General features: G+C 43.7%; 1 protein-coding gene across 1 annotated transcript; it reads left to right on the top strand.

Annotated features, from left to right (window-relative positions):
* LOC102991632 (SUMO-activating enzyme subunit 1) lies at positions 1–10,162 on the top strand. Its single transcript, XM_028478332.2, has 5 exons — positions 1–835; positions 5,684–5,857; positions 8,039–8,181; positions 9,663–9,762; positions 10,067–10,162. Exons 1-5 carry the CDS (start codon positions 755–757, stop codon positions 10,160–10,162), a joined length of 594 nt encoding a protein of 197 aa, XP_028334133.1. The 5' UTR covers positions 1–754.
* The last annotated feature ends 3,615 nt before the right edge of the window (positions 10,163–13,777 follow it).

The following is a 13,777-nucleotide window of genomic DNA, read 5'->3' as shown; positions in this document are numbered from 1 at the left end:
TGCTTCTGTTTTATGTTTTGGTGTTTTGGTGGGGAGGCATGTGGGATCTTAGTTCCCTGACCAGGGATCAAACCCCACACCCCCTGCATTGGAAGGTGAAGTCTTAACCACTGGACCACCAGGGAAGTCCCCCATTCTTCCCTTTGCTCACTGCTCTTCCGCTGCTCTGTCTGCCTTCCTGCTCCTGGAATATGCCAAGCACTCCTGCTTCAGGGCTTTTGCACTTGCTTTTTTCTCTACTTGGAATGTTCTTCTCCCAAGTATCTGTATGTATGTCCTTCATTTCATTTTGATTTTTGCTCAGCACCTCTGTGGAAAGGCCTTCACGATCAGTCTGACTAAAATCACATCCTCCATCATTCCTGATCCATACCATGCTTGATTTTCTTCACTTTTTGAGATATTATGCATCTCTATTTGTTTGTCTGTCTCTACAAAATACAAGCTCTGAGGGCAGGAATTGTGTCTTTTTATTCACTGCTGTATTTGCACACCTTGGAAGGGGGCCTGGCATAATAGGTGCTCAATAAATATTTGTTGAATGAACTGTTCTCAGCAGGATAGATTGGAGCCTGTCTCTTTTTCAAGATTTGAGGCCTGGACGCTTAAGTGCAGTTAATGAAATCCAAGATCATTTCCCTGTTTTTGTCTTGTTTTGTTCTTCAATGATTCGGGGAGCTTCCACTTTCCTCTTTCATCCCGTTGACAATATCTGCCTTGTAGGCTGCGGGCCTCCCGGGTGCTTCTTGTTGGCATGAAGGGACTCGGGGCTGAAATCGCCAAGAATCTCATCCTGGCTGGAGTGAAAGGACTGACCATGCTGGATCACGAGCAGGTGAGATGTTCTGCGGCCTTATCACTCTCCTTCGCCATCTCCCCTCTTTAGTATAAACACGTGGAGACTTCGTGCCTTCCTACTTGCCCCTTCTGGGCTATGAAAGAGGAGGGCTGGTGTCAGTGGCACTGAAGCCCTTGGAGACTGACAGCGCCAGCACCAGGTTTGAATTCAGCTCCACCATATCCTACGTTGTCAACCAGTGGAGGCTCTCGTCTCCTTGATGACCTTTTCTGTCTGTAAAGTGGAGTTAGCATCTCCCTTGGAGGGTGATTGTGAGGAGTAGAGGAGTGCTTTTCCTATTTGTACCTTTAAATCACCTGAATCACTCATTTAAAATGCAGAACTGCCTCGGGGCTTTGTTTTGGTGTAGCTTTCACCCCTAATGATTCTACTTTACAAAGTCTGAGATAAGGCTCAGGAATATATACATTTAAAAGGTATCTCAGAAGAAAAACAGAGGTATCTCAGGAGATCTTGATGGAGATGCTTCACGGGCATTACCTGGGGAAATGTTGGATCTGAGAGAATGTATATGGACCACTTAATGTAGTGCCTGCATGTAATAAGCATCCAATAGTTAATTATATGAATGTTATTTAATTGATAATAAACCATAGTGCCCAACCCCTGTGTAGCTTTCTCTGACCTGTCTTTGCTCCAAAGTGAAAATAACTGCTGCTTTGTCTACATTCTCATGCCTCAGTGATATTTTGGTTTCCTTTTATAGAAAATTTCAAATATATACAGAAGTAGAATAATATTTGACACCCCACCTACATGGCTTCTACAGATACCAATGTTTTGTTGATCTTTTTATTTATCTTTTCCCCTGTATTTTTTGGGACAGTTTTTTAAAGCAAATTCCAGAAATCATGTATTTTTTTAGTTAAAATATTTCAAAAATTGCGTTGTCACATGATATTATTTGTGTCTTTTTTTCCTTTTAGGCAATGAACAGGGGTCCTGTCTCATGCTAAGTAACTAGCACACACAGTGTGAGGTATAGGCTCTGTAGACAAAAGTAAATGTTAATGAAATTTTTAAAAGCTCACCTTGTTTGGAGTTTCAGGAGAAAATAATATCTAGAATTTTTGTTGTTTGAATTCTCCTGCAATACAAAGAGACACATAGGTTGGCTCACTTAATATCACAGTCACAAATTGATTTTTGACTTGAATTCAAAACTTTCTAAGGAAAGAAAATCCCTGCAAGCAAGCTACCAGATAATTAACTGAACCCTCCCGGCTTTGACATCCTCCCGCCCACCAGCCACAGTGCCCCCTAGTGGCAGGAACACCCCATCCAGGGGAAGAATTTGTTTGCCTTGTGTAGAGAGGGTAAGAGTGGAGACCCAAGGAAGGATGGTTCCAAAACCTGGAGGCCGTTGGTGTGGAAAAACGAAACCACAATGGGATGGTAGTTTCCTCATTTGGTTGGGTAATCTGAGAATGGGGATGAGAGAACACTGAGGGCATGTGATGTGGTTCTCTCACTGCCTTAGCACTGGCACGAATGCCACCCAGAGTTGGAGTCAACCGTTGCCTCTTCAGTTTAAAGACTGATAGTGCCTTCTACTTGCCTTCCGCTCTAAGGCCTGACTCCTCTGACTGGTTTTCAAAGCCTGACACAGTGGTTCTCAATCCCATCTGTGCTTTAGAATATTTGGGGAGTTATTTAAAAATAAAAGTTCTCCAGGTGAGTCTAAAAGTCAGGGAGGGTTGAGAACCACTGGCTTCATATAACCTGGTCCCAGTCAACTTACCCAGCCTGACTCCCATCTCATAAATTTCATAGTTCATGAACACTCTCTGGTGGTTCTGCCTTTTGTAGTTTGCTTGTGCTTTTGTCCCTGACTAGGAACGTCCCAGGAAGATGGTTCTGCATTTTGCAGAAGCTTTGGAATCATGAAGGCTTGGGTTCAAATCACACCTTCTGAAGCTGGGAAAGGGAATTAACCTCACAGAGACTTAGCTTGTTCATCTATAAATTGAAGATGTTAATTCCTGCCCCTTAGAGTTTTTCATTTCGTTTACGTCAGCAAGCATCCAAGAGCACCTGCTGTCTACCCTGAAGTAGTGTAGGTATTGGCGATAGAAAAATGCACAAGATTTGCTTCCCATCCTCAATTTTTTTTTTTTTTTTTTTTTTTTTTTTTGCTGTACGCGGGCCACTCACTGTTGTGGCCTCTCCCGTTGCGGAGCACAGGCTCCGGATGCGCAGGCTCAGCGGCCATGGCCCACGGGCCCAGCCGCTCCGCGGCACGTGGGATCCTCCCGGACCGGGGCACGAACCCGTGTCCCCTGCATCGGCAGGCAGACTCTCAACCACTGCACCACCAGGGAACCATCCTCAATTTTTTTCCAGAAACCAGAGCACGCTACCTGACTCAGGTTGTGGCATGCGGACATGAGAGAGACTTCCTGGAGTGCTGAGTGAGTCTTAAAAAACAAGCAGAGGTTTTTCAGGATTTGAGGAGCTGTGTTTTAGGCAGGGGACATTAGCACAAGACAGCATGGTAGAAATCGAATATAACAGTTTGGTGGGGTTTTTTTGGGTGTTTTTTGCGGTACGCGGGCCTCTCACTGCTGTGGCCTCTCCTGCTGCGGAGCACAGGCTCCGGACGCGCAGGCTCAGTGGCCATGGCTCACGGGCCCAGCCACTCCGCGGCATGTGGGATCTTCCCGGACCGGGGCATGAACCCGCGTCCCCTGCATCAGCAGGCGGACTCAACCACTGCGCCACCAGGGAAGCCCCCAGTTTGGTGTTTTTAGAGTGTGAAGCCCACGGTGCTGGGGGGGTTGCAGATTGCAGGTGAGGTCCAAGTCACGAAGGGCCAGCTGGTAAGCTCTGCTGTAAACTTACTTAATTGTCTAGGTGGTGAGGAGTCATTGAAGAGTTTCAGATGGGTGAGGGTTGACTTCAGCTTTGGGCTTTCTATAGATCACTAATACTGTGTAGACTGTGGTTGGCACAAGATATGGGGCAGAAGACTACTTAAAAGGCTGCTTTAATAGTTTAAGTGAGAGATGAAAAGGGTCTGCGGAATGACAGTGGGGATAGAGATGGCGAGAAGCACCGGGAGGTGAGAGATGCTTCGGTGGTATAGTCAGTAGGATTCTGTATGGGAAAGCAAGGAGGAAGTACAACAGCTGACACTTACTGTAAGTGCTGGACGCTGTTCTAGGAGCTGTAGTTGTAGTATCTCATTTAGGCCTCAAAACAACTCTGAGATGTAGGGATTATCATTCCTGCTTTACACATAAGAAAACGGAGGAAAAGGAAGTGAAGTATTGGCTCGCCCAAGGTCACAGCAGTTAGTGGTACCACCAGGACCCAGGCAGTCTGACTCCTGGCAGAGGCCATGTGCTTAGCCACGTCACCTGGTGGCTGCTATCAAGGAAATGTAGAGGATAGGAAGACCACGTTTTTGGCTCTGGTGACTGGATGCGTCAGAGATGTTTCTGTTAACAGAGACAACAAACATAGGAATCGGATTATGATTGGCCCATGAGATCTCCAGGAGGAACTTTCTGGTGGGCAGTTTAATATAAGACTCAGATGGATCAGGAAGCAATCTGTACCAGTAAGAGCAATTTGAGAAATAACATCAGATTTTGGTAGAAACTATAAGGCATGGAGTTGGTTTATGGAGCTATGTAGAGTGAAAAGATGAATGATTCCGAGGTGGAATCCTGAGAACAGCTGCACCTAAGAGGGCCCATATAGAAAGTGGAATGTCCAGCGGGGAAAAGGAGAGCCGGGAGCTTTGAGGCCAAGGAGTGGGGCACAGGTATTACTGACTCCCCTGGTGGAGTGATTAAGTAGTGCATCACATGTGATTCCCTCATACTCACTCAAGGTCACACATTTAGGTGGTTGAGCCAGGATTCAAATCACAGCTGTGAATCCAAGCTGAATTATCCCAGAGCATGGCTTTTAACCACTATGCTGTACGATCTCTCTCTGTGTGGTGAGATCCCTGGGATGGGATGGGATGGGATGGGATGGGTCAAGCATACTGTTAGAGGGCTGGCCTTGAACGGGAGGAGGACCAGCTCATTTGCTTGGAGGAAAGATAGTAAGGGAGAGTGTATACTGTGGGTAGTTGGCAGGAGAGGAGGATTACTTCTGTTGAACCCAGTCTTGGTGAAGGTGGCGGGGTCACACATGGAGATTCATGATGAAATTAGCTGTTTGATGTGTGAAGAAATGCATTTTGAACAGTGGAATCTGTAATCCTACTGGTGGCTGTCAGATGATTATATCACCTGTCTTTGAGGCTCTCTTCTGCTGACGTCCAGCCTTATGAGTGAAATTACCCCTCTGCTCCAACCTCCGCCTAGCTGTCCTCCTTTCTGAGTTTTAATTGAATTTAAGAGTTCGTTTCAAACATTCTTAATTGTGTCTAATTTTTGTCTTGGTCTGATTTTAAACCACTTGTAGGCAGGGACTACATCCTTTAAATTACTTATGTCTCTCTCTGATTGCTTAGAATTGGGCACATGGTAGGCATTTGGTCAACTCTTAGCACTGATGATTATGTCATTTTGTTAGCAGTTAAAAATTTACTTAAGAAAGCATGGACTTCTTTTGTTTAGAGTGAATTTTCATTATAAACACAAGGGGGTGCTCTTTAACCATCAGTGCCCAGTTTAAAAAAAAAAATTTAAATGTCTATTTTAAAGCCTCAGAAGGAAAGAGTATAGGGAGTCTGCATTGGGCAGATTCCTGTAGGAACAGTAATACTACAATTAGAGGGTAGATGCTTTAGTTATTCTTTAAAATGGAAAAGTTCATTTGTTTTTCCCCCAAAATTCAAGTATTAAAAAAAAAAATTATTCCTAGGTATCTCCAGAAGACCCCGGAGCCCAGTTCCTGATCCGTACTGGGTCTGTTGGCCGAAACAGGGCCGAAGCCTCTTTGGAGCGCGCACAGAATCTCAACCCCATGGTGGATGTGAAGGTGGACACTGAGAATATAGAAAAGAAACCTGAGTCGTTTTTCACCCAATTTGATGCTGTAAGTTTCATAGAGAATGTAAAATCTGCTTTAGGAATTCAGCAAATTAAAGCACTAATTATATGTATACTAGGTACTCTGGAGCATTAGAATCTCAAATCTGAGCTTTTTCCCAAGTAAGTTTTTAAGCTGTTCCATTCTTTAGTTTTAAAATATTGCCCTAGTAGATTGAAGTCTTATATTGCCTTAGTGTATATGCCTTATTAGTGTATTGCCTTAGTATTCAGAGTGTGTTGGTAGGCAGATCCAGTCTGTTGAATCTGCTCTAGCTGCTTGTGAGTTGCTGCCTTTTGGTTTCTTCTTTGGGCATATTTTTCCCAAGACCAGGTTTTATCATTGGTGTTTTGTCTTCCTTCCAGAATTTTTGCGCATAGCTTCTATACATTTTATTGCAAATGTTTTCTTCTGAAAACTTAACAAGTTGGTGAATTTCTGTAGCAGAGTCTTTTTTTTGTTGTTAGAAATACCAAACTACAGCTTGTGTTTTGTCTTTAAAAAGAACACACCTGATCTTGGTCTGTCTCTGTCTCTTTCTTGCACACAGCCACTTTGACCATGTTGCCATGGATAACTAGACAGAATCACTGTAGTCTTAAGCCAAACGAGGCATATCCAGCCTCATTTGATTTCACTGCCAAATCTTTGCAGAGGTGAAAGGATAAGTTAAATTCTGTTTCAGTGTCTGTGACCTTTCAGACATGGCTCCCTGTACCCTGGAAAAGCTTAACAAATGTTGGATAACCGTGCAATAGTCACAGATGATCTACTTGTTTTTTAAATGAAGGGCCCATTACGTGAGAGGTTAGAATTTGGGTTTAGTAGTTCTGTTTTTCACACTGTTGTATTTCATATGTGCATCTGTTCAAATGTGGGCTTGGAATGATGGATCATCTGTGCATTTTGTCCCTTAAAATTTTTTTTATTCTATTTTGTAAGTCCAGGTATTGGAACATTTTCCATTTGGACATAAGTCATCTCTTCATTTCTTTATCTGTAGTAACCATATTTGGTTTACTCTAGATGTCCTTTGAACTTCTAGCAACTAGAAGCTTTGTTAGAACTGAAGCATGGCGCTGTTGCTTGTATAACGCATGTGCACAGGGCAGGCGTGACTTCCTCATATTTGAGCCACGTTTGACTGGTCTTCATAGGTTTTCACGCTCAGTTTTGACTGCAGGGCTCCATTTGGTCAGTTGATTGCATGTTTAGCTGCACCTGTCTTATCTTTTAGATTTGACTTTTCCTTGGGTGACTGCACCCTTTGAATGGCAGCAGAGACACACGTTGCTCTGTGAGCGTTATTTCAATATTCAGGCTGCCAGACAACAGCAAGAGGTTTATCAAGTGAAAATCCTTTTGTAATTTCTTCTCCAACTTTCAATGTTCAGAAGAAAACATGTGCAATTTAGAAGTTGTCTTCTTGGCCCTGATCACAAAGCTTCTCCTGAAAAGGTCGTGTTCTGTGCAGTAAAACTTAGCTATTTCTAATACCTCAACTTACTGGAACACAACTTAGAGGCCTCAGAGCAACATTGATAATTCCACTGAGTGAATCACCGTCTCATTGTCTAAGTCTGAATGGGAGGTCACTTGGGCTGTAACCTTTTCTTTTGTCCTTAAATTCAGATAAAGTTTCACATCGAAAACTGTGGAAAAATAATCTCAGCAGGACTTGTTTATTTTCTTTATCTTAACATATCAGTCAGAAGAAGGGGGAAAAATGCCCTTGTATTTAAACATGACCTTTGGGTAAATTTAAACAACTGGTTTTGTTTCTTGCTGTACCTTATTCAGATATTAATAGGTTTAATGATTTAGAAATAACTTCCTCTAAGTTATATTACTGTCTTTTCCTTTTCCTGAAAACGGAAATATGGTTTATATATGTTCATGATTTAGGGGAAACAAATTCATTTGAGTGCCTTTTACTTAATAGCTAAACATGTTTCATTTTGGTTGCAGAAGGTGAAGTGACCGTCTCATGATTTACATTTTCTACACACTGAAACCTGCAGCTTTTCTTTTGTCTTCTAACCATAGCATCCAAAGAACCTGTTGTACCAGTTTGAAACTGGCTTTAGCCATGCCCAGAGAGACTGTTCATTAAGGTGTATTTAGACATCAGGGCGGTGATTCACAGTCTGCACAACTCACACCCAACCACTTTCATTCTTTCTGCAGGTATGTCTGACTTGCTGCTCCAGGGATATCATAATTAAAGTTGACCAGATCTGTCACAAAAATAGCATCAAGTTCTTTACGGGAGATGTTTTTGGCTACCACGGATATACATTTGCCAATCTCGGAGAGCATGAATTTGTAGAGTAAGTCTGGGGAGAGGAGGAGAGAACATAAAGCCTTTTCAAAATGTAGTCCTATTTACTGGTAGGAAATGAACCATTTAAGGAAAGTATTTAACTATAATACTTAGAACTTTGGGAAACCAGTTCATTAACAGCTTACTGAATATATAGATTGTGTGCTCAGAATTATAGGAGATGTGGCCCCTGCCTTCCAAATTGATGGTCTCCTCTATTTTTTTTTTTTTTTTTTTAATTTTTTTTTTTTCGGTACGCGGGCCTCTCCCGTTGCGGAGCACAGGCTCCAGACGCGCAGGCTCAGCGGCCATGGCTCACGGGCCCAGCCGCTCCGCGGCATGTGGGATCCTCCCGGACCGGGGCACGAACCCGCGTCCCCTGCATTGGCAGGCGGACTCTCAACCACTGCGCCACCAGGGAAGCCCGATGGTCTCCTCTAGAGCATGAGGAAAGCAGTTCTAAGGCGATCAAAACATACCATGTGGGTATCTGATCAGTTTGGACTTCAGGTGGTGAAGCCACACTTTCTATTCAGGGAGAACCTGCTCAGATTTTAAACATTTGTTCCCCAGCTGGGGCTTGCGTGTGTTCAGGTTGAGAGATGGTAAAATGAGTACAAGTTAGATGGGCAACTCTGTAGGCACACTCAGCCAGAGTGTACCTTGGAAAAGCTCCAAGGTCTAGAGACTGCTCTGGAGGACCAAACAGACCTCGTCTCATTTTGAACATTGAGGTTACAGACCATGGTGATTCTCACATAATGAGACCTGCAGTGTTTTGAACTTGTAGCTTCTAGATGAAAGATGGCAGATGATACCAGTACTGTAAAACTACAAGAGTTGGTTTTGGGGCTGTAACTTTTGACCACCACCCTTGCCGATGAGAGGTAAAGAGAGACCCTGTGTGGTAGGTGAAGCCTCCTACCAAGAGTCAAGAACTGCTTTCTTTTGTTCAGCTTCTTAGGCAAGTCACTGAACTTTGTCCAGTCTGCAAGTTTCTTGCCTGTAAAGTCGAGATGGGGGAAGGACAAACATGTTCAAAATCTCTTGTATCTCTTATGTTTTATGGCTTTAAGAAAATCTAGTTCTTTGGGCACCTTATAAATGGTAAAGAAGTCACAGTAGAGAAAAGAAGGCCAGATTAGTTTAATGTGTGCTCCCCATGGCAGAGAGGAGGAATTGAGTTCAGCTCTTTATTTCATGATTCAGGTGGAACATTTACAAAGTTTATAGAGAGTATACTATGTGCTAGGCAGTGTGCTAAGCAATTTGTTATTTCTCTTCTAATAATTCTTCAGGGATTATTATTCCCACATAGCAGGTAAGTGAGGCATCAGGTAATCAGTGGCCAGGCTGGCATTTGAGCCAGATCTGTATGAGCTTTTGCTCTTAACCACCATCCTATTCAGTGAGCCACTGATGCTCTTTTTGTTCTCATGGCATGATTTATAGGGTAGAACTCGATTCCCTCCCCTTGTCACCCTCTAGGGAGAAAACCAAAGTTGCCAAAGTTAGTCAAGGAGTAGAAGATGGACCTGATACCAAGAGAGCCAAACTTGATTCATCTGAGACAACCATGGTCAAAAAGGTATGTGGAGGAGAGGGGTGGTGTCAAGGGTCAGAAGCCCTGGGGCCATAACCACTGCCAGCAAGGGAAGCAAGCATGTAGTCCTGAAGCGGGGAGTCTGGACAGACTAGGCCAGTGCTTGTCCCATTTAAAGGGGCAGCTGTGCTTGGTGCCAGCCGGCTGTTGCTGTGAGGAAATGTGGACCCAGTGATGTCAGATGTGATTTTTCAAGAGAATGAGAAAGAAAGATTTTTTTTAATATGCTCTGTCCCAAACTTTTTAATACCGGCAACCTTTTTGCATGCTGTTTCCATCCACCCTGTAGAGACTAAAGAGAACACGCCTGCAAGACTTACCTGCGCTGTGGGCCACAGATTTGCACCTCTGGTGTATGGAGCAGCATCAGAAAGGCTGTTTTTGAGCACAGGCCCTTACTTTTTTTTTTTTTTTTTTTTTTAAACTTAGGTCACTTTTATTATTGCTACATCTATTTTTTTATTATTAATTTATTTATTTGACTGAGTCAGGTCTTAGTCGTGGCATGCGGGATCTTTTGTTGCGGCGCACGGACTTCTCTTTAGTTGTGGCACGTGGGCTCTAGAGCGCAGGCTCAGTAGTTGAGGCGCGCGGGCCTTAGTTGCCCCGCGGCATGTGGGATCTTAGTTTCCCCACCAGGGATGGAACCGCATCCCCTGCATTGGAAGGCAGATTCTTAACCCCTGGACCACCAGGGAAGTCCCCACTCTTATACAAATTTTTTTTTTTTTTTCAGATTGCAGTTCTAAGGCGATCAAAACATACCATGTGGGTATCTGATCAGTTTGGACTTCAGGTGGTGAAGCCACACTTTCTATTCAGGGAGAACCTGCTCAGATTTTAAACATTTGTTCCCCAGCTGGGGCTTGCGTGTGTTCAGGTTGAGAGATGGTAAAATGAGTACAAGTTAGATGGGCAACTCTGTAGGCACACTCAGCCAGAGTGTACCTTGGAAAAGCTCCAAGGTCTAGAGACTGCTCTGGAGGACCAAACAGACCTCGTCTCATTTTGAACATTGAGGTTACAGACCATGGTGATTCTCACATAATGAGACCTGCAGTGTTTTGAACTTGTAGCTTCTAGATGAAAGATGGCAGATGATACCAGTACTGTAAAACTACAAGAGTTGGTTTTGGGGCTGTAACTTTTGACCACCACCCTTGCCGATGAGAGGTAAAGAGAGACCCTGTGTGGTAGGTGAAGCCTCCTACCAAGAGTCAAGAACTGCTTTCTTTTGTTCAGCTTCTTAGGCAAGTCACTGAACTTTGTCCAGTCTGCAAGTTTCTTGCCTGTAAAGTCGAGATGGGGGAAGGACAAACATGTTCAAAATCTCTTGTATCTCTTATGTTTTATGGCTTTAAGAAAATCTAGTTCTTTGGGCACCTTATAAATGGTAAAGAAGTCACAGTAGAGAAAAGAAGGCCAGATTAGTTTAATGTGTGCTCCCCATGGCAGAGAGGAGGAATTGAGTTCAGCTCTTTATTTCATGATTCAGGTGGAACATTTACAAAGTTTATAGAGAGTATACTATGTACTAGGCAGTGTGCTAAGCAATTTGTTATTTCTCTTCTAATAATTCTTCAGGGATTATTATTCCCACATAGCAGGTAAGTGAGGCATCAGGTAATCAGTGGCCAGGCTGGCATTTGAGCCAGATCTGTATGAGCTTTTGCTCTTAACCACCATCCTATTCAGTGAGCCACTGATGCTCTTTTTGTTCTCATGGCATGATTTATAGGGTAGAACTCGATTCCCTCCCCTTGTCACCCTCTAGGGAGAAAACCAAAGTTGCCAAAGTTAGTCAAGGAGTAGAAGATGGACCTGATACCAAGAGAGCCAAACTTGATTCATCTGAGACAACCATGGTCAAAAAGGTATGTGGAGGAGAGGGGTGGTGTCAAGGGTCAGAAGCCCTGGGGCCATAACCACTGCCAGCAAGGGAAGCAAGCATGTAGTCCTGAAGCGGGGAGTCTGGACAGACTAGGCCAGTGCTTGTCCCATTTAAAGGGGCAGCTGTGCTTGGTGCCAGCCGGCTGTTGCTGTGAGGAAATGTGGACCCAGTGATGTCAGATGTGATTTTTCAAGAGAATGAGAAAGAAAGATTTTTTTTAATATGCTCTGTCCCAAACTTTTTAATACCGGCAACCTTTTTGCATGCTGTTTCCATCCACCCTGTAGAGACTAAAGAGAACACGCCTGCAAGACTTACCTGCGCTGTGGGCCACAGATTTGCACCTCTGGTGTATGGAGCAGCATCAGAAAGGCTGTTTTTGAGCACAGGCCCTTACTTTTTTTTTTTTTTTTTTTTTTAAACTTAGGTCACTTTTATTATTGCTACATCTATTTTTTTATTATTAATTTATTTATTTGACTGAGTCAGGTCTTAGTCGTGGCATGCGGGATCTTTTGTTGCGGCGCACGGACTTCTCTTTAGTTGTGGCACGTGGGCTCTAGAGCGCAGGCTCAGTAGTTGAGGCGCGCGGGCCTTAGTTGCCCCGCGGCATGTGGGATCTTAGTTTCCCCACCAGGGATGGAACCGCATCCCCTGCATTGGAAGGCAGATTCTTAACCCCTGGACCACCAGGGAAGTCCCCACTCTTATACAAATTTTTTTTTTTTTTCAGATTGATAGACAGTTTAGTAAGGTCCTAAGTGGGCAGGGAGACAGTTTAAACTTGAATTGCTTAATTGCTTTTTTGCTTTTTTAGAATGAAGTTTTTGGTTTTTTCCCACCAAATAACCTTTTAAGAAGAAAGGTCTCAATGTTGACAAGTGTTATCAGATGTGTATATATATATATATTTTAATGTAGTTTACGTTAGGGGCTTAGTCTCTACTAGGATTGGTGCTGTAATTCATTTTAAAGAAAGAGGAGTGGGAAGGGAATCAGTAGACAGATGATGGTTTTGTAGCTAGTGTTGGAATTTGAGAAGGGAATTCATGCGATGGGGAAAAAAACAAGATAAAGTGGCCAGAATTGGTTTTGTTGAACCAAGAGGAAAGACATGGCCAAGCCCTTATTTACTCTTTGCTTTGTAGGTCTAAATGTTGAGAAAGAGAAACAGCTGGTCAGGGCGTCGAGTTAAAACTGCTCTAAAGGGGGGATTCTAAGAGTGCAGAAACCACAAAAGAGACTGCAGAAAACCACAAAAGTGGAACTCTTGAGTTTCCAGCAAGGCTGCGTTGGAGATTTTCTTTTTCTTGCTCTTTCTGTTTGTATTGGAATAGTTTGATGCTGTGAGTGTAATACAGAGGAATTATTAAGCCCTAATTTTAGTGTCTATTCACAGGACCATAATTATCCAGAGTGAACATTGGTGTTTTGGCCAAAACTTGGGTCTTTTTCTTTCTTTCTTTCTTTCTTTTTGAGGCCCAGTCAAGCTTTATCTGAATAGCTCCGTAAGTTTGGTGGGGGGAGATAAATTGTTAACTAAGGGAGGAGTACAAAAGCAGCTTTGTGGGTGCTGTCAATTTATAAATCACACCCTCTTACAAGTGTGACACTTGGCCTTGGTGTGAAGGGTTTTATGGCTTAAGGGCCTTCTCTGATTGAGGCAGGTCTTTCACATTCAGATGGAGAGAGCCCTAGCTTTGTTTGCCCTTCACAGCTGGAAGTTTCCTGGGAGTCAATTCTGATGGTGCCCACTGGGGCAGATCTGGAAACCTCTTTTGGGAGCCACTTTAGCTAGCTATGAGGAGAATGTGGGCAGCCCTGGAAGGCACTCGGCGGCCTTCGCGTACCATTCCTAGGGCTCTTCAGTCACACAGCTCTTTGTGCGGCCTCTTCCTACATGGGGCCCAATTTGAAGGTATCAAAATATTCCCCAGCTGACATTGTTAGTCAGCTGTTTCACTGGGACAATTCAGGCTTGGATTCCAACCCTGAGCCCTTAAGGTTCCTAGGCATTCAGTGCATTCCTGATGACAATCCCTGGGATTCCAAACCTTGTCTTTGTGCGGCCTCACCGCGCGCGCTGTGGAGGAACCGGGCTGAGCAGGG

This window comes from Physeter macrocephalus, chromosome 17 (assembly GCF_002837175.3).
Source record: "Physeter macrocephalus isolate SW-GA chromosome 17, ASM283717v5, whole genome shotgun sequence".
In the NCBI taxonomy this organism is placed as follows: domain Eukaryota; kingdom Metazoa; phylum Chordata; class Mammalia; order Artiodactyla; family Physeteridae; genus Physeter; species Physeter macrocephalus.
Note: the sequence above shows the minus strand (reverse complement) of the source record. Positions and strands in the feature narration are given on the sequence as shown.

Coding starts and splice junctions, on each gene's coding strand:
- LOC102991632 (XM_028478332.2), top strand. CDS start 755: ATGAAGGGACTCGGGGCTGAAATCGCCAAGAATCTCATCCTGGCTGGA. Junction 836..5,683: donor CCATGCTGGATCACGAGCAG/GTGAGATGTTCT, acceptor AATTATTCCTAG/GTATCTCCAGAAGACCCCGG. Junction 5,858..8,038: donor TTTTCACCCAATTTGATGCT/GTAAGTTTCATA, acceptor TTCTTTCTGCAG/GTATGTCTGACTTGCTGCTC.